This window comes from Symphalangus syndactylus, chromosome 1 (genome assembly GCF_028878055.3).
Source record: "Symphalangus syndactylus isolate Jambi chromosome 1, NHGRI_mSymSyn1-v2.1_pri, whole genome shotgun sequence".
Lineage (NCBI taxonomy): Eukaryota > Metazoa > Chordata > Mammalia > Primates > Hylobatidae > Symphalangus > Symphalangus syndactylus.
In genome coordinates this window covers 128,413,930-128,436,778 of record NC_072423.2, presented here as the reverse complement: position 1 = coordinate 128,436,778, position 22,849 = coordinate 128,413,930, and the positions used below count along the sequence as shown (strand labels likewise).

The window sequence follows — 22,849 nt, the reverse complement described above, 5'->3', positions numbered from 1 at the left end:
GCAGGGAACTCTTACCCAGCAGTAGCACGTTCTTCCCCGCAGGGAGCTTGGAGCGAGAGCGGGTGGAGACCTCGCTGAGGATGCAGGACCTAACGGGAAGCAAGGCGTACGGTGAGGCAGGAGGACGCAGCCGCAGCCGCAGCGCGGGAGGGACGGACCCGGCCTCAGCGCGCCGGGGATGGGGCTGCCGGGAACGCAGTGGCCGGGCCCAGCGCCGAGCTCCAGCGGGCACGGGAGCCCGAGGCGTCCGCGCAAGGCCGGGGGAGTCAGCGGGGGCTGAGGGAGGGGTGGAGTCGTTACCAAAGGTTCTGCCCGTCCTCGTCGTCGCCTGCCGCGGCGCCACCGTTGCCCGACGCTATCTCGTTGCCCAAGGGGCCGCCAGTGTAAGTCGAGGATAATCCCGGCGGAGAAGAACCGAAGGAGCCGACTCGCCCCACGGCCGCCATCTTGGTCGGGAATCACACCACTCCCGGCAAGACTAAATGTGCAAGGCGGCTGAGGCGGCGGCGGTGGAGGCGGCGGGAACCCGGATATGGGGCGTTCAGCGCACGGGAGCGGGGCGGGGCCTGCGGGGGCGGGGCCCCGGGGCCGGGCCGGGACTGAAGGAGCTAGCGAGAACGGACTGCGCGTGCGTGGCTGCCTGGCCGGCGCGGAGGGGCTGAGCGTACGCTGGCGGCGGGGTGGGCCGCTATGCTGCAGCTGAAGTCCAGTGATCTGACAGTATTGAAGCGCTTTCCTTCCGCTCATCCGCGGTCCTGGGCTGCGGCAGGGGGGTTAGGTGTGTCAGGTGAAAAGTGCTCCCTCCCACCCTTCAGACAGGTCCCCAAACCCTGCAGCCTGCGCGGAATTCCTGCTTTGTCATGGCCGGCCCACCCACTGTTCAGGCTGAGAGCGGTCCCCCGCCCAAACCGGCGCTTCGCCGGCGCCAAGATAGAAATGGGTCGCCCGGCTGGTAAAGAGGCTGCCCTGCAACCCTGGGCTGGAGTATTGCTGTGGTCCTGGATTTCTGGACTTTACCTGCGTTCTCAAGTGGCGAAGTGTTCCTCAACCTGGACCCACATCAGAAGCAGGTTCTCCAAGCCCCTAAGCAGCGGCGTGACGAAGTAATTGTTTACCCTGGAAATAGACTGTTATTTAAAAAAAAATTATTGTCAGGGCTTGCTTTAATGTTCTTGATGTTTTTGTATGAGATCCTCCATGTGAGATTTGAAAAGATCCACTATGCGGGTCATCTAACCGGTCACTAGACGTTGATTCCACACTTACTACGTCGAGCACAGTTGACACTGGGAATACATGGATGGACTTATACTAGCCCTAAAATAACTCCTTTCCTATTAGAACTTTACTAGGTAAATGTATTTGAATGTCTGAACTCCATGTTTAGAAGGAGTCAATGGTTTTAAGGCTCTGTCCTAGTACACCTGTAAGAGCATTTGCTTAAAATTGCCTGGCCTTTGTATGTTATCTCTATCACTTCATATTTGAAAATCACTTGCTAGAATATGGCCTGATCAATGCTGTTATGCTAGTGAGAAAATCCACAACTAAAGACTATTTGCTGTATATTAGCGTTACGGTTAGAAGTCTGGAAAGCCTTTGGAGGCTGGCAAATCTGAGTTCAGGTCTAGCCCTTCGAGTTTACTGGCTGTGTAACCTTAGGCAATTTACTTAACCTCCGTGAGTCTCAGTTTCCTTATCTGTCAAATGAGGATAAAACGACCTAGAGTTGTTGTGAAGATTAAATGGGATGATTCATGTAAAATGGCTTAGAATAACGACTGGCAAATCTTAAGCGCTCACCACATATTAATTGTTATCAATGACTTTCTTTACATTTCACACCATTAATATCTGACCAACCTCTAGAAGTGATGGGCCTAAAGAACACTTGGAGCTAAAATTCTTTGTCACCCATAATGCCAGCACTTTGGGAGGCCAAGGCGGGCAGATTGCTTAAGCCCAGGAGTTCTTGATCAGCCTGGGCAACATGGCGAAACCCCGGCTCTACAAAAAATTAGCCAAGCGTGGTGGTGTGTGCCTATAGTCCCAGCTATTTAGGAGGCTGAGGTGGGAGGATCACCTGAGTCCAGGAGATCGAGGCTGCAGTGAACTGCGATCATGCCATTGCAATCCAGCCTGGATGACAGAGCAAGACCCTGTCACTAAATAAATGAATAAATAAATAAATAAAATAAAACTTTTGATTTTGTTGTTTATATACTTAGGAACGGAACCAGAATCCTCCCCAGTAGTCTTACACTTTCTGTGGCACAAAGCAGGATGGAGACCCCCAGGATAAGCTGAGTCTTTATGTCTCTGTTCTAAAGGAGAGCGGTATACTGCTCTTGGCCCCTCTGAAAGCCAATTTACTCTATACTTTATTCTTTCAGTCATCTTCCTCAGAGCATTTTCCCCTCAATTTTGTTGTCAGTTCCATATCATATTTGCTTAGTCTGAGAAGTGTTTACTTTTATAATAGTGTCAGGCTTCTAACACCTCATGACTTCCAGATGCTCAACTAACCACCTAAATTGAGGTCAAAGTTGTATTCCTTGTGGTTTTATAATATCCCTATCCAGCACTCTTCCATTAAGGTGGCTGACAAAAGTAGTCATTTATGAATGCCTACTATGTGCCAGGCATTCTGTGTGTTGTATTTGCAATCCTCATACTTTGTAAGGGTCAGCAAAATTAAGTAACCTACCCCAGGTCACACAGATCCGAAGTTTATAGATAAGCTGAGATTTTTTACTATCTAGTCTGTAAAATGACCTAGGCCAAATCGTGTTAAAATAAATGTCCTGGTAATTTTAGATGCTATTCTGGTAAATACCTTCTGTGAAAACCTCTACATTACAAATATAGGGAAGCTATATATTATGAGGAAGTCTATAAAAGGAAATAATTCATCAGTCCCTTGGAATTTTTGTTGCATAAATGCTGTTTTATAATTCACCTGTTTTCTATACTATGATTGCTTTTTCTTTATTGCCCAATGTTTTCTTACATCTAAAATTAATAACCATCTTGTTTTTCTTTTTTTTTTTTTTTTTTGAAATGGAGTCTTGCTCCATTGCCTAGGCTGGAGTGCATTGGTGCAATCTCGGCTCACTGCAACCTCTGCCTCCTGGGTTCAAGCAATTCTCCTGTCTCAGCTTCCTGAGTAGCTGGGACTACAGGTGCCTGCCAACACACCTGGCTAATTTTTGTATTTTTAGTAGAAACGGAGTTTCACCTTGTTCGTCAGGCTAGTCTCGAACTCCTGACCTCAGGTGATCCACCCGCCTTGGCCTCCCAAAGTGCTGGGATTACAGGCATGAGCCACCGCGCCCGGCCAACCATCTTCTTTTTCATTTGCTTAGATTTCCATGTCTTTAATTCAGTTTCAAATTCCCGTCCCAGCTGTGTAAAACTCCTTGTTAGGTATTTTAACAATTTTACCTTCTTAAAGACACCTTTAAGAACCTGGCCTGCTCCAATCTGAGTTGGTTATTCTGAAACTGAATACACAGCTGTCATCCTGTGATCTTTCACCATTGTTCAGGAGATTCCCTTTGCCTCAATCTTGTGTCTTCTTGTTTTAGTGGGGAAGTTCCCCTAATAGTTTTTTGATAAAAAGGCTCACTGGCAAGTCTTTGGAGACCAGTGTATCCAGTCAAGGTCAACCAGAGAAAAAATGGCATTCTTAAGGGGGTGCTAGAGGAAAGCTTAATGAAGGGACTGTTTACAAAGGTGTGAACAGTGTGAAGAGACAGAACTAGCAACAGCAGGAAGCCTTAGGCCTGAAAAGGGTAGAGGAAGGAGTGTTTACTAGAATCCAGAGAGAGATGCAGCTTATAGGAAAGGGTTGCCCACCAAGATTTATAGTCTTCAGTAAAGGAACACAGTATCCATCTCTTTCTTTCTGCCCCCTGGTCTCCCACCAGTGTCGCCCTTTGACCACACTCAACCAGAAGCCAGAGGGCAAGAGACCCAAGTGAAGCAATCCATGCAGGTCTACCTCCCTGAGCACAGGGTGGGAATAGAGAAGGATCTCAAGGGGCAAACGATATCTAGCACACCTCCTGTGTTTGAAAATGCATTTAATCTACCCTCACTTGATAATAGTTTGCCTAAGTGTAGAATTCTTGAGTTATAAGCTATCTTCCCTTAGGTTTTTAAAGCCTTGGCCCCCTTATCTGTTAGATTCTAGTGTTGCCATTGAGAAATCCAAAGCCATTCTGATTTCTAAATCTTTGTTATGTGTTCTTTTTTCTCCTTATTGGAATCCTTTGCAACTTCCACAAATTCTCACTAACACATCTATCCCCCTTCCATTATTTGCACTTTCATACTCTTCCCTCCTGCTAAGTATTGAAAGAATAATCCATACTCTTATACTAAAGCATTCTCAATGCACTAGAACCCATCTCCTATCCTCAACTCAAGGACATTGTTCCAACAATTATTCCCTTTCTTTCTCTACATAATCATTTTTGATTTCCACTAGATTATTGCCATTAACATACAAACATACTATTGATTCTCTTTTTTTTTTTTTTTTTTGAGACGGAATCTCGCTCTGTCACCCAGGCTGGAGTGCAGTGGCGCGATCTCGGCTCACTGCAAGCTCCGCCTCCCGGGTTCACGCCATTCTCCTGCCTCAGCCTCTCCGAGTAGCTGGGACTACAGGCGCCCGCCGCCACGCCCGGCTAATTTTTTTGTATTTTTAGTAGAGACGGGGTTTCACCGTGGTCTCAATCTCCTGACCTCGTGATCCGCCCGCCTCGGCCTCCCGAAGTGCTGGGATTACAAGCATGAGCCACCGCGCCCGGCCCTGATTCTCTAATTTTAAAAAAAGAAAGAAAAATTTCCCTGAACCCCACTCCTTCACCAGCTACTACTACATATCTTTCCTTTTATTTGAGACAGGGTCTCCCTCTGTCTCCCAGGCTGGAGTGCAGTGGTGCAATCTCGGCTCACTGCAACCACCGCCTCCCGGATTCAAGCGATTCTTCTGCCTCAGCCTTCTGGGTAGCTGGGATTACAGGTGCACACCACCACACCTGGCTAATTTTTGTATTAGAGACGGTTTCACCATGTTGGCCAGGCAGGTCTTGAACTCGTGACCACAAGAGATCTGCCCTCCTCGACCTCCCAAAGTGCTGGGATTGCAAGTGTGAGCTACCACGCCGTGCCTCTTTCCTTTCTTTGACAGCAAAACTCTTTAAAAGAATTGTCTCTCTATGCTATCTTAAATTCCTCTTTCCCCTTGCCCTTATGTCTCACTTCAATCAGGCTTTTACGCCTATGACTCTACAGAAACTGCTCTAACCCTTGTCAGTGACCCCCTTGTTGCGTAATACAATGGTACACTCTTTATCCTTGTCTTTCTTGACCTATCAACAACACAGGATACAGTTGCTCGTTCCTTCTGGATATCCTTCATGTCGCTGCTAGGTCACCATGTTCTCTTTGTGTTTTTCCTCCCTTGGTACCTGTTCCTTCCCATTCTCTTTTTCTTTACTCATTTTTCTGACTGCTAGTGTTCAAGGACCCCAGACTCAGTCTTTTTTTTTTTGAGACGGAGTCTCGCTCTGTCCCCCAGGCTAGAGTGCAATGGCGCGATCTCTGCTCACTGCAAACTCCGCCCCCTGGGTTCGCGCCATTTTCCTGCCTCAGCCTCCCGAGTATCTGGGACTACAGGCGCCCGCCACAACGCCCGGCTAATTTTTTGTATATTTAGTAGAGACGAGGTTTCGCTGTGTTAGCCAGGATGGTCTCGATCTCCTGACCTCGTGATCCACCCGCCTTGGCCTCCCAAAGTGCCGGGATTACAGGCTTGAGCCACCGTGCCCGGCCAGGACTCAGTCCTTGTTCCTTTTCTCTCTCTACACTCACTCCCTTGGTTATGTCATCCAGTCTAACTACTTTAAATTCCATCTATATGATAAAGACTTCTAAATTTATTGCTCCAGCCCAAAGCTCCATCTGGAACTCCAAGTTAATATAGCCAACTGCCTATTCCACATCTCCACTTCAATATCTAATAGATATCTCAAACTCAACATGCCCCAAACTGAACTTCTGTCCTATGGGAACAAAGTATCTTCTACCTATGGCTTTCCCCATTGGGTAGCAACTCCTTGTTGCTTTGTTGCTTAGGCCCAAAACCTGAGTCATGCTTGACTTCTCTATTTCTCTCACACCACACATTGAATCCATGAGGAATCCTGTTGTCTCTACCTTCAAAATATACCCACACTCCAACTTTTTACCACACTTCCCCTGATGCTTTTTGACCTGAGCTATCATTTCTTGCCTAAATACTGTAAAAGGCTCTTCAACATAACATCTAGAGTGATCCTTTAAGAATGTAAGTGAGACCACGTCACTTCTATGCTCAAAACCCAACAGTGGCTCCTCATCTCAGTCGGAGGAAAAGACAAAGACGTTACAATGACCCATAACGCCATGCAGGATCTGGCCCCACCACCTGACTTTCTCCGTTCCACTCTTCCCTTACATTTCCCCCTTTCAGCCGCATCAGCCCCGCTGCTGTTTCTTGAATATGTTGTGTGTCTCTTTGCTTTGAGGCTGTCGTTCTAACTGTTCCTTCTGTCTTGAAGGAGGTGAGGAGCTGTCCATCCCAGTGTCTTCCCCCAGGTAGCCAGTTGGCCAACTCCCTCTTCTGCAGTGAGTGTGCTCCGTTCTCAACTTCTCAGTGAGGTCTATCCTGACCACTCCATTTAACATTGCACTCTGGCCCTTCACCTCTGAAATTCCAGATTCTCCTTACCTTGCTGTCCTTTTTGTTCTCCATAGCACTTAGTATCGTCTAACATAGTATAGGATTTACTTGTTTAGTAGAACTCAAGCTCTGTGAGGGCAAGGATCTTTATCTTCTTCAGTAGTGTATCCCAAGCACTTAGTACCTGGAACATAACAGGCCTTCTGTAAAAATTTGCTGAAAATATGAATAAATGAATGAACCTACTTGTTACCAATGTTCCAAAATTTCAGAATGGGGGGTGTGTGTGTGGGCGCGTGTGCACATGCTTGTGTGTGTGTGTTTAAGAGAAGATAAAAATTCTTCATTCCAACACCTGAAAGCAGGAGCTCTCTTTTATGATATTTTAACCATTAAATTAATTTATTTAGAGACAGGGTCTTTCTCTGTTGCTCAGGCTGGAGTGCTGTGGGACGATCATGGCTCACTGTAATTTCGAGCCCTGGGGCTTAAGTGAATCTCCTGCCTCAGTCTCCTGAGTAGCTAGGACTATACCTGTGTGCCACCATGTTCCAGCTCATTTTTTTTTTTTTTTTAGACAAGGTCACACTATCATCCAGGCTGGAATGCAGTGACCTGATCTCAGCTCACTGCAACCTCGACCTCCTGGACTCAAGTGATCCTCCCACCTCAGCCTCCTGAGTAACTGGGACTACAGGTGCATGCCACCACGACCAGCTAATTTTTTAAGTTTTTATAGAGACAGGGTTTTGCTTTGTTACCCAGGTTGATTTTTTTTTTTTTTTTTTTTTTTGGTAGAGACAAGTTCTCACTATGTTACCCAGGCTGGTCTCAAACTCCTGGACTCAAGCCATCTTCCTGCCTTAGCCTCTCAAAGCACTGGGATTACAGACATGAGCCATCACACCCAGCCTTAACCATTTTAAAAATATAAATCACTTAAAAGTATATTACACACCCCACTCCTTTCCTGTTTTAACAAGTTATATAAATATAGATTTATGTTTTCCTGAAGGCCCTTGGCTTCCTTAGGCTCATCAGTAATACTACCGTGTTAAATCTGGGAAGTGCTTAGGTCCTACTGGGATTCCCCGGCTGTATCCCAGATGGCTCTGCCTTTTAGTTTGGTTTCTAATTCAGCTGAGCCTCAGGGCCTGTAAGTGGGAAATGGAACACTAGCCAAAAGAGAGACAGCTCCTCCTCTCTACAGCTTCCTGTCTCCCAAGAGCTACACGTCTCTCCTCTCTGCTTGCTTCTCTTCTCTCCTCTCTCTCTGTCGACCAGTGTCCTCTGCAAACTCATCAGCTTTCTCAAGGTCACATTGGGTATTTCTCTATCTCAAGAAAAGTGATCACCGGACAGACACAAGAGCTCTGCAGAAAACTAGTTTGACTGGGAGGGGAACTTTCCGTAGGTCTGGAGGCGGGTACTGTAGAACCACTTCCTCTTTCTTTTGGGGATGCCTCCTTCTCTGGGAACCAAAACAAGGCAGCTACCACTTGGGCTGCTTCCTATTATATCAGTTCCACAGGCTGCCACCAGCAGATTTTCAAATAAAACCTGCTTCACCCGTGGTGCTAAATGCTGGCAGTCGCAGTTGATATAAATGCTGGCTGAAAAGCCAAAATCAAAAGAAAAAGGAAGTAAGCAAGACGAGTGGACTCTTAAAGTTTCACTCTGAGCAATTCAAATGATAGCGTTGAAAAGGACTTCAGAGTTTAAATAGTCCCATCCTCTACATAATACATGAATCTTTTTTTTTTTTTGGTAACATTCCTGACATTTGAGACAAACTGGTAATGCTAGAATTTTCAGAGTCCTTGCTAGCCGTCTCTCCCAGCAGACCCAACCAGGGATCCCATTAAAGAGAGAGCAAACACCCACGGTTGCTTATATTTGTTTTCCTTTGAGTCATGTTTTTCTCATTCTAAGTACCTCCTTAGAATGAATGAAATGATGGGTATCTAATTCATTTCGCAGTCACCAGCCCCTCTAATTACAGACCTGTCCTTCCTCTTGCTTCTCACCTAGGGATTTTTATCAAGTGAACCCTCACAGAACATCATATCTTAGAGAGAGGTGACAGCGTGCTGGCAGCCCTCGCTCGCTCTCGGCGCCTCCTCTGCCTGGGCTCTCACTTTGGTGGCACTTGAGGAGCCCTTCAGCCCACTGCTGCACTGTGGGAGCCCCTTTCTGGGCTGGCCAAGGCCAGAGCTGGCTCCCTCAGCTTACAGGGAGGTGTGGTGGGAGAGGCGTGAGCTGGAACCGGGGCTGCGAAGCGCTTGCGGGCCAGTTGGAGTTCCGGGTGGGCGTGGGCTTGGCGGGCCGCGCACTCCGAGCGGCAGGCCTGCCCTGCCGGCCCAGGAAATGAGCGGCTTAGCACCTGGGCCTGCAGCTGCACAGGGTGTGCTGGGTCCCCCAGCAGTGCCAGCCCACCGGCGCTGTGCTCCATTTCTGGCTGGGCCTTAGCTGCCTTCCCTCGGGGCAGGGCTTGAGACCTGAAGCCCGCCATGCCTGAGCCTGCCCCTCCCTCAGTGGGCTCCTGTGCGGCCAGAGCCTCCCCGACGAGCACCGCCCCCTGCTCCATGGTGCCCAGTCCCATCGACCACCCAAGGGCTGAGGAGTGTGGGCGCACGGGGCAGGACTGGCAGGCAGCTCCACCTGCGGCCCTGGGGGGGATCCACTGGGTGCAGCCAGCTGGGCTCCTGAGCCTGGTGGGGACTTGGAGAACCTTTATGTCTAGCTAAGGGATTGTAAATACACCAATCAGCATTCTGTATCTAGCTCAAGGTTTGTAAACACACCAATCAGCACCCTGTGTCTAGCTCAGGGTTTGTGAATGCACCAACTGACACTCTGTATCTAGCTAATCTAGTGGGGACGTGAAGAACTTTGAAGAACTTTGGTATCTAGCTCAGGGATTGTAAATGCACCAATCAGCAACCTGTCAAAACAGACCAATCAGCTCTCTGTAAAACAGACCAATCGGCTCTCTGTAAAATGGACCAATCAGCAGGATGTGGGTGGGGCCAGATAAGACAATAAAAGCAGGCTGCTGACCCAGCCGTGGCAAGCTGGTGGGGTCCTCTTCCCCATTATGGTAGCTTTGTCGTTTTGCTCTTTGCAACAAATCTTGCTGTTGCTCATTGTTTGGGTCCACGTTGCATTTATGAGCTATAACACTCACCAGGAAGGTCTGCAGCTTAACTCCTGAAGCCAGCCAGACCAGGAACCCACCAGAAGGAGGAAACTCTGAACACATCCAAATATCAGAACGAACGACTTCAGATGCGCCGCCTTTAAGAACTGTAACGCTGGCTGGGCGCGGTGGCTCACGCTTGTAATCCCAGCACTTTGGGAGGCCGAGGTGGGCGGATCATGAGGTCAAGAGATCAAGACCTCGGTGAAACCCCATCTCTACTAAAAATACAAAAAAAATTAGCCAGGCATTGTGGCGGGCTCCTGTAGTCCCAGCTACTCCGAGAGGCTGAGGCAGGAGAATGGCATGAACCCGGGAGGCGGAGCTTGCAGTGAGCCGAGATTGCGCCACTGCACTCCAGCCTGGGTGACAGAGCAAGACTCTGTCTCAAAAAAAAAAAAAAAAAAAAAAAAGAACTGTAACTCTCATTGCGAGGGTCCTCAGCTTCATTTCTGGAGTCAGTGAGACCAAGAACCCACCAATTCCGGACACATTAGCACAAAGAGGTGGAGAAATACCTAAGAGAAAGTAGAAATAGACTTTCTTGATGTGTTTGTTTTTTCATAGAAACCCCCAGAAAGTGCCAGGCGCAGTGGCTGTCACCTGTAATTCCAGCACTTTGGGAAGCAGAAGAGGGTAGATCACTTATGGCCAGGAGTTCAAGGCCAGCTTAGCCAACACTGCAAAACCCCATTTCTACAAACAATACAAAAGTTAGCCAGACATAGTGGGGCATGCCTGTAATCCCAGCTACTCAGGAGGCTGAGGCAGGAGAATCGCTTGAGCCTGGGAGGTGGAGGCTGCAGTGAGCGAAGATCAAACCAGTGCACTCCAGCCTGGGTGACAAAGCAAGACTCCACCTCAAAAAAAAAAAAAAAAGCCCTTTTATTTTTACATCTAATGTGAAATCCCTCCTTTCTTAAAAAAAAAAAGTACTGGTGGTGCATGTGTGCATCCAAGTATACTTTAGGACAAAATTTTATGAAGAAATTTTTGTTTTGTTGTGGTTTGTTTTTTTGAGATGGAGTTTCACTCTTGTAATCCAGGCTGGAGTGCAACGGCTCAATCTCAGCTGACTGCAGACTCCGCCTCCCGAATTCAAGCAATTCTCCTGCTTCAGCCTCGCAAATAGCTGGGATTACAGGAGTGCACCACCGTGCCAGCTAATTTTTTTGTATTTTTAGTAGAGACGGGGTTTCACCATGTTGGCCAGGTTGGTCTCGAACTCCTGGCCTCAGGTGATACGCCTACCTCAGCATCCCAAAGTGCTGGGATTACAGGCGTGAGCCACCATGCCTGTCCAAGAAATTGTTTCTCATTGGCTTAGATATGTATCATTGAGAAATAACCCTCTCTGAATATATATTTTTTAATTCCAGGATAAGGTAATAGTAGAATTGCCTTTTATTTCAGACTGAACTTCTCACCACAATATCCATATTCATTCTTGGAAAATGGATGATGAAGGGAAGGATAGTAACCTATAAAATCAACTCATACAGCAGCTTGAGTGGGCAATAAGTGAGATGCACAGGGAAAACAAAGACACTTGTCTTTTAGGCTGGAAGCATTCTTCATCTAAGTGTTTTAATTACCTACTTACACATTTTTCAATACTAAACAGATAGGAATTTTAGGGTGCTTAGTTATCATTGTTTTAATCTATTCTTTGCCACTGAAAAGAGGAAAGAAAAAGGTCCACTGACTAATGTAAATTGTATATTTATTATACATATTTTTGGAGGATCTAATTTTCTTGTAATCAAATACTCCGAAGTTCAAGTCCATTACCTTTATTTAGTGATTTTAATGCCGCTTAGTTCTCAGATTTCCAGTGTTACACTCTACTGCCCTCTTTGCTTCCTAAAGGAAAAGATATTTAATAACTAATTTTATAGATTGAGATCTGCCAACACTAGGTCACAAAGGTAATTAAGTTTTTCTTCTTTGGAGGCTCTGTGTTAGGCAAAAATGGGAAAAAATATAATTCTCTGGTATTTTTAGAAATGTGCTATCTTTTGTAGCTGTAGGTGATTTCATATTCATACCAATTTAGTCTACTTTAGAGCTAATTATGACTTCTTGGTGCTCTTACTAAAAGTAAGCCTAGAATTATAGTCTATTATATTCTCCACCAACCAAAACATTATGTATGTTTCTTTTTTCCCACACGGGAAAGAGAATGAAAGAGCTGCCCAGTGGGAATTTTTTATAAGCAAAATAAATCCATTCTTTTACACCATACAATGTTACGAAGTTGTTTATTTGAAGATATTTAAGGAGATTCTAAGGATCCTAAACTTTCTGCTACTGGGAACAAAAAGTTAAAGTTGCCTAGTAATGTGAAAGTGGAATCCAGAAGCACTTCGTCTTTTATGATCCTTCCTTAGTAAATCCCAGTATTGTTTTGAGGGGTCAGCTTTATCCTATATTCAGTTCACCTATTGGTAAATGAGGACTATCCAGATAAACTACTGGAATTTTCAGTCTGATATATACATATATATGTAAAATTTTCACCCTGATATACATATATAAAAACATATATCAATATAATATAGATATAATATGTATGTAAAAATATATCAATATAATATATAGATATAAATATATCTGAAATACATATAAATATATGTAAATATCTATATATAGATAGATATAGAAATACATATAAATATATGTAAATATCTATCTCTATATATAGATATATATAGATAGATTTTTTTTGAGACAGAGTTTTGCTCTCGTCCAGGCTGGAGTGCAGTGGTGTAATCTCGGCTCACTGTAGCCTCCACCTCCTGGGTTCAAGTGATTCTCCTGCCTCAGCCTCCCTAGTAGCTGGGATTACAGGCTTCCACCACCACGCCCGGCTAATTTTCGTATTTTTAGTAGAAACAGGGTTTCACCATGTTGGCCAGGCTGGTCTCGAACTCCTGACCTCAGGCGATCTGCCAGCCTCAGCCCCCCAAAGTGCTGGGATTACAGGCGTGAGCTACCATGCCTGTAGCTAAGTCTTGAATCAAATTATGTTAATGTTAAATTGAGGAACACGGCAGTTAATTTGCATTATTTAGATGATACAGAATGTTTGGATTTAATGTTTGTGGTAAGGGTAATGGGTTATAAAGTCCATGCTCCAGAATCAGATGAAGGTGAGTTCAAATTTAGACTCCTGCCACTTACTAGCTCTGTGTCATTGGAGCTGCTTAAATGCTAAAGCATGTTTCCTCAACTCTAATAGAGTTCTTCTGAGGAATAAACAACCACACAAATCTGACACATAGCGGGAACTCAATAGATGTTAGCAGAAATGTTTACTGTTATTTTTATTTGAGATAAATGTATAAGGCTATTTTTTAGTGCACAGTTTATCAATTTTAAATGGTTTAAATGTGCACACAGATACCCTGGGATCCTCGTTAAAATGCAGATACGGACTGGGTGTGGTGGCTCATGCCTGTAATCCCAGCACTTTGGGAGGCTGAGGTGGGTGGATCACTTGAGGCCAGGAGTTGGAGACCAGCCTGGCCAACATAGCAAAATCCCATCTTTACTAAAAATACAAAAATTAGCCCAGCCCAGTGGCAGACACCTGTAGTCCTTGCTACTCAGGAGGCTGAGGCAAGAATTGCTTGAACCTGGGAGGGGGAGGTTGGTTGCAGTAAGCCAAGATCCTGCCACTGCACTCCAGTTTTTTAAGACAGCAAGACTGTCTCAAAAAAACAAAACAAACAAAAAAAGTGCAGATTCTGATTCAGTTGGACTGGGGTGGGGTCTGAGGTTCTTCATCTCTAACAAGCCTCCAGGTGGACATTCGTATCACTGAATGCAGAACACGGTTACACAATAGAAAGAACATAAGCTTTGGATTTATCCTTCTATGAACTGGAATCCTGGTGAGCTATGTGACCTTGTCAAGGTCAAACTTCCTCCTCTCTAAGAGGTAGATGATAATATCTATTTCTAAGTAAATCAATTTTCATCAAATAAAAAATAGTATACTAAAATAGTACCTGGCATACTGTAGGTGCTTAACAAATGTAAGTTCAGGCCAGGCGCGGTGGCCCACACCTGTAATCCCAGCCCTTTGGGAGGCCAAGGCGGGTGGATCATCTGAGGTCAGGAGTTCGAGACCAGCCTGGCCAACATGGTGAAACCCCATCTCTACTAAAAATACAGAAAAAATTAACTGGGTGTGGTGGCCGGCACATGTAATCCCAACTACTGGGGAGAATGAGGCAGGAGAATCGCTTGAACCCAGGAGGTGGAGGTTGTAATGAGCCGAGATCGCATCACTGCACTCCAGCCTGGGTGACAGAGTAAGAGTCCTCAAAAAAAAAAAAAAAAAAAAAAAAATATATATATATATATGTATATACATGTGTGTGTGTGTGTTCAGTTTTTCTATAAGAAATGCTTTATTGGTCTGTCCAGTATGGGGTTGTGATAGTTTCCCTTCCTAAAAGAATGGAAAATTCCAGTTTCCTTTGAAAACTTCTTAGAATTCTAACTTGATGAAATCAACATCAACATTGGTTTAAAAGTTTGTCACTGCATAGCAAGCAAATCATTTCATACCAGATGGCGTGCAAACAGACTGGGAAAATGCCGCAGGCAAGCAATGGGACTTGGAGTCAGAGGGATTTCTGCAGGAATGGATAACTGAGAAAAGGAGCTAATTCTGAAGCTTTTTATTTTACTATTATTTTCTTCTACCCTTTTTATTATGGAAAATTTCAAACATAAATGTACAGAGGGTGATATAATGAACCCCACATACCCATCATTCAGCTTTGGTAGTTATCAGCACATGGCCAATCTTTAGTTTGCCTTCCTCCCTCTTCCTCCATCTCTGAATTATTTTAAAGTAAATTCAAGACATAGTATTTGATCTATAAATATTGCAATGCATATCTTTAAAAAAACAAGGACTCTTGGCCGGGTGCAGTGGCTCACGCCTGTAATCCCAGCACTTTAGGAGGCCAAGGTGGGTGGATCACGAGGTCAGGAGTTTGAGACCAGCCTGACTAACACTGTAAAACCCTGTCTCTACTAAAAATACAAAAATTAGCTGGGCATGGTGGCGCTGGCCTATAATCCCAGCTACACAGGAGGCTGAGGCAGGAGAATCACTAGAACCCAGGAGGCAGAGGTTGCAGTGAGCCGAGATTGCAACACTGCACTCCAGCCTGGGCGACAGAGTAAGACTCTGTCTCAAAAAATAAGTAAGTACATAAATAAAATTTTAAAAAAGGACTCTTCCTTTAAAAAACATAACCATAATACTGTTATAATAATTCATTCAAAAATAACATTGAATTTATAGTATATATTTTAATTGTCATCCAATTTTACTAGGCAATGAGATAACTATTAAAGTAGAATTCAAAATAACCCAACACTTAATTACAAGGTAAATACACTTGTTCCCTGAACATTGCTGTTATCAAGGAAGGCAGAACAGTCATTGTCTTATCAGCAGCAATGACATTCATGGCATTCCTCCTGTTACTGCTCCAGCTGGTTCCTAATTGGTCTGCCAGCTCTAGGTCTCATTACATCTTTAAAATTGTCCCCTGCATTCTGAGCCCTCCCAGCTTAATTATCTCTTTTTGCCAGGAGCAGGGCACCCCTGGCAAGCTGATCTGAATTCTAGGCTCTCCAAAAATGCTTAGAGTTCTAGGATATAAAATACTAGAGCTGGAAGGGACTTCATAGTTAAGCTACTAGAAAAAAACCAAGGGGCAAGAGTGTTAAATAGCTTGCTTTGCCTCTTAATTACCGAAAAGCCTCTCAAAATAAAGGCAAATTATTATGTGTCTAACCTGACCCTTCTGTGTGGTAAAATTTCAAGGAATTTCTTCTATTACTTTACAGTATTTGGTTATTCTTTCTTGAGTTATCTCACTGAAATCCTTCTTGAACCCACATAAAATTTCCATTCCAATTTTTATTTTATTGATTTGTTGATTGACTGATTGAGACAGGGTTTTGCTGTGTTGCCCAGGCCAGAGTGCAGTGGTGTGATCTTGGCTCACTGCAACCTCTGCCTCCTGGGCTCAAGCCATCCTCCTACCTCAGCCTCCCAAGTAGCTGGGACTACAGGCACGCACCACCACGCCCAGCCAATTTATGTATTTTTAGTAGAGACAGGGTTTTACCATGTTGCCCAGGCTGGTCTCGAACTCCTGAGCTCAAGCTATCCACCCCTCAGCCTCCCAAAGTGCTTGGATTACAGTTATAACCCACCGTGTCCCGCCTCAATTTTTATTTATAAACTATTTCACATACACAGCTACTAAAAATAAGGTAATATACACCTGTTAATATATTAATACACATTATACAAAATAAATATAATATCACCATAGAAAATCTTTTCCTCTTGATTTTTTTTTTAATTGAGGACACTAATCTGCCACCTCTTAAAATTTTTTAAAGAAAACTCATTCTACTCCCATTCTTTTCCAATCCCTTCTTCCTTAGAGGTAGTCTTTATCTTAAAAATAGATGAATTTCATTCTCATGCAGATGTATGTTTATACATTCAATTGTTTTGCATGTTTTTAATTTTTACATGTAGGATACACTGTACGTGCATTTTACAAATTGCCTTTTTCACTCTATATTATGTTTTCAAGACTGAGCCATATAGATACATAGGTGAATCGTAGATCATTCATTGTAATTGCTATGTAGAATTCTACAGCATGAATAAACCGCAGTTTATTTCATCTACTCTCCTTCTATAGGAATAATTAGGTTGTTCTTTTAGACAATTCTGTTACACTTATCACTAGGTACCCTGGACTTTTTGCAACTAGGCTAAATGGCATCTTTGCAAATACCACATACTTAAAATTGTTGATTGCTGGTGCAACCAATGTGCTATTGATATTTGTATATTGATCTTGTATCTGTTTATTTTGCTGAACTATTTTATTCATTCCAATAGCTTATCTCTCATTAGATTTTCTTATGGGGGAATGGTGATCAATTTACTGAGCTCACCATTTTCTTAATATCTTTTATTATAATAAGATGGAGAAATTTGGATTTATTAGAATTCTAGGAGAAGGGGTGACTTGAAAGCTAGAGTAATAGGGAAGCTGATGGGACTGTTCCTCTTGAAAGAAGCAGCCAGAGCTGGGGAACTGCTCTCCGAAACCTTCATGTACAGAGAACATAAGGGCTTTTGAAATGGAGTAACATGAGGAACTAGCTGGGGGCCCCATGAGATGGCAGATGGCTGCATAATCTGTAATGTGACCCCCTCCTCTGTGTCTTCACGTTTTTAGTAAAAATGGAAGATGGTCACATGCTTGGTCTCAATGATCTTTTTTCAGGAACTATAAGGAGATGTGGCTCTGTATATAATGTACATGATGCAGGGACCATAGAACTGCAATAGCCTTGTGACCACCAAGGCCAGGATCCAAACAAGCCTAAGAAAGTGGATTCTGAAATCTTGGAGAGGGACTGGAACTGCTCAGGCTTGGGAAATGGGATTCAAACCAAGTTTCCTAAACTTTAAGGGCAGGAAATCTCCCAAATGATATTTGGATTTCCATCAACAGCCATCTGATTTGTATGCTTCTCATGTGGAGTGTACAATGTAAAAAGACAAGGTTCCGTTTTGTTTTGTTTTTGGAGACAGAGTCTTGCTGGAGACTCTGCTGGAGTGCAGTGGCACAGTCATAGCTTCCTGTAGCCTCCAAATCCTAGGCCCAAGCAATCCTCCCACCTCAGCCTCCCAAGTAGCCAGTATTACAGGCCCATGCCACCACATCTGGCTAATTTTTTTTCTTTTTTGGTAGAGACAGGATCTTGCTTTGTTGCCCAGCTGGTCTTGAACTCCTGGCTTCAAGTGCTCCTTCTGCCTCGGCCTCCCAAAGTGCTGGGATTACAGGCGTGAGCCACCGCGCCCGGCCGGATCACATTTTGAGTAGAAGGACTTAAGGCATCATTCCCAACATTATTGGTATTTTCTCTAACAATCAGGGAGAAGCAGGTAATGCAGCCAGAGTACTGCATGGGGAACCATGGGCTAGGGGTGCTTTGGGTGCCTGGATTTGGAGTAAGTGCTCACTAGCTAAAGTTCAATGCTACAACTTGCTCTAACTGAACCTACTATAGCAACTTTCCCTTTCACAGCGTCTGCCCTACATGCATACTGACTGAAATTCCTTCAAGGAGTGAGTTAAGAAAGAGGGAGGAATGAGAAACAGGGGAAAGTAGCCACTCTGGGCATCATGATCTTGACTCAGAATTCAGTCTACTGTTCTGCTTAAGAGAACAGACTTTGGTTACACTGAGGTAGGAATTTTATTTTTGCCCTGCCTTGAGAAGTGCCTTGGGTAGGACGTAAGGCCATCGAGATGGCTCCCAGACCCAAGATATCCACCTTCTACCACCCATGGAAAAAGACAAAACTACAACACCAAATGTCTCTTGCTTTGCTTTGCTCCTACTTAGCCCAATAGACTTTTCCAGATTGCAGAGGATAATTCTTTTTGATATATGTGGGATTCCATCAACTGCCCATACTTACTAGTTATGCCATTGCAAAAGGGCCACATAATAAGAGAGACATAGGTTACTACTATATTTTAAACTCCTGGATGGTTTTTTTTTTTTTTTTTTGTAAAGAAAAGCCAAAAGAGGCTGGGTACAGTGGCTCACACCTGTAGGCAGATCAATGTGAGATCAAGGTGGGCAGATCAATGTAAGATCCGTTTGAGACCAGCCTGGCCAAAATGGCGAAACTCCATCTCTACTAAAAATACAAAACTTAGTTGGGTGTGGTGGTGCACGCCTGTAGTCCCAGCTACTCGGGAGAATTGCTTGAACACAGGAGGTGGAGGGTAGTGGGCCAAGATGACACCACTGCCCTCCAGCCTGGGTAACAGAGCGAGACTCCATCTCAAAAAAAAAAAAAAAAAAGGCTGGGTGTGGTGGCTCACACCTGTAATCCCAGCACTTTGGGAGGCCGAGGCGGGTGGATCACCTGAGGTCAGGAGTTCGAGACCAGCCTGGCCAACATGGGAAACCCCATCTCTACTAAAAATACAAAAATTAGCCGAGTGTGGTGGCAGGCATCTGTAATCCCAGCTACTCAGGAGGCTGAGGCAGGAGAATTGCTTGAACCCGGGAAGTGGAAGTTGCAGTGAGCTGAGATTGAGCCATTGCACTCCAGCCTGGGGGACAAGAGTGAGACTTCGTCTCAACAACAACAACAAAAAAAAGCCAAAAGAGAATTATTTTAAATGCACTGTATATTATAAGTATTTACTTCAAATACATTTATAGTTTTAATGTATATACAAGATGCAATGATTGAATATATATAAAGCCAAAAGACTATATCTGAGGCCCTTTGTGACTGCAAGGCCAAGGCCAATGGCCCTTTTTACTCCTTATGATAAACTTTGGGACCAGACATTCCCTTGCTCCCTCCCCATTCCCAGTGTGCTTGGGTGAGCTCTATGGCATGAGCTACTAATTGTCTATCTAATATCCACCATTCTTATCTTCCTTTCCAAGCCAACTGCAACTTTATTTCAGGGGCAACGGGCCACATAAAATATATAGTCTCCCAGTCTCCCTTATAGCTTGGTGTGGGCTATGTGGCCCATTCCTGGACAATGGGATTTGGACAAAAGTCCACTGGATGGGGCTTCAGCAAAATCATTATTTTAATAATAGAAAGGGACTGCTCATCTGACATGGATTTTTCTCTTCTGCCTTTCTGCTTTGAATAAAGGCGTGATGGCTGGAGGTGCAATAGTTATTTTGTAATCATGAGGATGAAAGCCAAATGCTAAGGATGAAAAAGCACAAAAATGAAAACAATATGGATTGCTAATGACATTGTGGATTTAGCATATTAGTCTTGAACTACTACCTCTGGATTTGTTATATGAGGAAAATAATTCCCTGTTTGGAACTTACTGTATGAGCTCCTCTTTTTCTTCTCTACTCTTGGCTCTTTTCCCCTCTCCCTTCCCCAGCATTGTTATACTGTAAAGTCAGGGCCAGTGAAAATGAATAGGGGTATGAGAGGAAGAGATGCAAATTTATCGGGGAAACCCGCCCCCAATATTTCAACATAGGTTCTTTCTACTTTCCCTAAGTTTTGGCCGGTCTGAGAAAGAGAAAGAGTACAAAGAGAGGAATTTTACAGCTGGGCCACTAGGGATGACATCACATATCAGTAGGTCCATGATGTCCCTTGAGCCACAAAACCAGCAAGTTTTTATTAGGGATTTTAAAAGGGGAGGGGGTGTATGAACAGGGAGTAGGTCACAAAGACCACATGCTTCAAAGGGCAATAAAGATCACAGGGCAAAGGGCAAAATTAGGATTGCTGATGAGGGTCTATGTCCCACTGTGCACACATTGTCTTGATAAACATCTGTTTTGTTTTTTTTTTTTGAGACAGAGTCTTGCTCTGTCACCCAGGCTGGAGTAGCACGATCTTGGCTCACTGCAACCTCCGCCTCCTGGGTTCACGCCATTCTCCTGCCTCAGCCTCCCGAGTAGCTGGGACTACAGGGGCCCGCTGCCACACCCGGCTAATTTTTTGTATTATTAGTAGAGGTGGGGTTTCACTGTGTTAGCCAGGATGGTCTCGATCTCCTGACCTTGTGATCTGCCTGCCTCGGCCTCCCAAAGTGCTGGGATTACAGGCGTGATCCACCACACCCAGCCTTGATAAACATCTTAACAGAAAACAGGGTTCGAGAGCAGAGAACTGGTCTGACCAAAATTTACCAGGCTGGAATTTCCCAATCCTAGTAAGCCTGAGGGTACTACAGGAGACCAGGGCGTATTTCAGTCCTTATCTCAACCACATAAGACAGACACTTCCAGAGTGACTATTTATAGGCCTCCCCCCAGGAATGCATTCCTTCCCCAGGGTATTCCTTGCTGGGAAAAGAATTCAGTGATATCTCTCCTACTTGCATGTCTGTTTATAGGCTGTCTGCAAGAAGAAAAATATGGCTCTATTCTGCCTGACCCCACAGGCAGTCAGACCTTATGGTTATCTTCCCTTGTTCCCTCCAAGTTGCACTGATTTCATATTGTTCAAACACACATGTTTTACAATCAATTTATACAGTAGTGGTCCTGAGGTGACGTACATTCTCAGCTTACGAAGATAATGGGATTAAGAGATTAAAGTAAAGACAGACATAAGAAATTATAAGAGTAATATTAGGGAAGCGATAAATGTCCATGAAATCATCACAATTTATGTTCAGAGATTGCAATAAAGACAGGTGTAAGAAATTATAAAAGTATTAATTTGGGGGACTAATATATGTCCATGAAATCTTCACAATTTGTGTTCCTCTGCCGCAGCTCCAGCCAGTCCCTCCATTCGGGGTCCCTGACTTCCCACAACACGAATTCTGGCGTATTAGTCCACTTTCACACTGCTGATAAAGACATATCCAAGACTGGGCAATTTATGAAGAAAAAGTTTTAATGGACTCACAGTTCCACATGGCTGGGAAGGCCTTACAATCATGGCAGAAGGCAAAAGGCAGCAGGCAAGAGAGAATGAGAGCCAAGCTAAAGGGGAAACCCCTTATAAAACCATCAGATCTCATCAGATTTATTTATTACCATGAGAACAGTATTGGGGAAACCACCCCCATGATTCAGTTATCTCCCACCAGGTCCCTCCCACAACATGTGGGAATTATGGGAGCTACAATTCAAGATGAGATTTGGATGGGGATACAGTTAAACCATATCATGTGGTAATGATATGAGTCCTAGGTTGATTCCATATATATGAATGGCTTAATTTGTAAACAGCAGATGCCCTGGACATGCAGTCTAGAACAGCACTTCTCACACTTTAATGTACAAACAAATCACTAAGGGATCTTGTTTAAAATGCAGATTTTGGCCAGGCGTGGTGGCTCACACCTGTAATCCCAGCACTTTGGGAGGCCGAGGCAGGCAGATCACCTGAGGTTGGGAGTTTGAGACCAGCCTGACCAACATGGAGAAACCCCATCCCTACTAAAAATACAAAATTAGCTGGGCATGGTGGCACACGCCTGTAATCCCAGCTACTTGTGAGGCTGAGGCAGGAGAATTGCTTGAACCCAGGAGGCGGAGGTTTCAGTGAGCCGAGATCGCGCCACTGCACTCCAGCCTGGGCAACAAGAGCGAAACTCCGTCTCAAAAAAAAAGAAAAAGAAAAATGCAGATTTTGATTCTGTAGGTTCTTGGGAGAGGCAGTGCACCACGGACCCTGAATGCCCCTACATGTCCTTGCTCTATATGATGAGAATGCAAGACTCTGGCTGCTTATTACCAGGATCAATTCTTAGGGTTGTTCTTGCAGACAGTAACTTCGTGGAATGAATTAATTTCCCTCCCCAGCACCCCCCACCCTAAACAAAAAACAAAGAGCAGGCTTGCTTACTGCTCAATATAAAAACAGTGAATTCCCTAATCTCAGTGTGTCTCAGCTGTGGCACAAACCCAGCATCATCTGGGCCTCTCCACATCTCCCCTATGAGACCTGGGAGACATGGGGAACTGATGAAAAACAACGTTACGCTCATGATGCCAGTTGTGATGTGAGTAATAAAATCCTTTATCTCTGACCCAGGGCTCGTGTGCTCTGTCAGCATCCATGAAACAGTAACAGGCTAACTTATTAACCTGGAATTAAGATAAAATATCGGATCCTTCATAGACACTGACATAGTTCTTGGGGTGGGACCTGAGATTCCACCTTTCTAACAAACCACCAGGTACTTCTGGTACTACTCATCCAGGGACCACTTTTTGAGTAGTAATAGTTTTGAAACATTAAGCCCTGGATTTGCCACTAACAATATGGCCTTGAGCAAGCTACTTCACATTTCTGAGACTGAGTTTCCACACCTACA

The 22,849-nt window shown here is 44.4% G+C and overlaps 1 protein-coding gene across 2 annotated transcripts in view; it reads right to left on the bottom strand.

The window, feature by feature from the left end:
* Positions 1–22,849, bottom strand: part of DYNC1LI1 (dynein cytoplasmic 1 light intermediate chain 1) — a 134,136-nt gene that overhangs the window by 46,810 nt on the left and 64,477 nt on the right. The window contains exons 2-5 of one of the 2 annotated variants that reach the window (XM_063612642.1): positions 6,782–6,917; positions 1,018–1,127; positions 301–760; positions 16–89 (exon numbers count right to left, since the gene is read on the bottom strand). In XM_063612642.1, the coding sequence (XP_063468712.1) occupies positions 16–89; positions 301–446 (220 nt within the window). In that variant the 5' untranslated portion in view covers positions 447–760; positions 1,018–1,127; positions 6,782–6,917. The remainder of the gene's footprint in view (positions 1–15; positions 90–300; positions 761–1,017; positions 1,128–6,781; positions 6,918–22,849) is intronic. The other variant, XM_055284683.2, reaches the window with a different exon arrangement.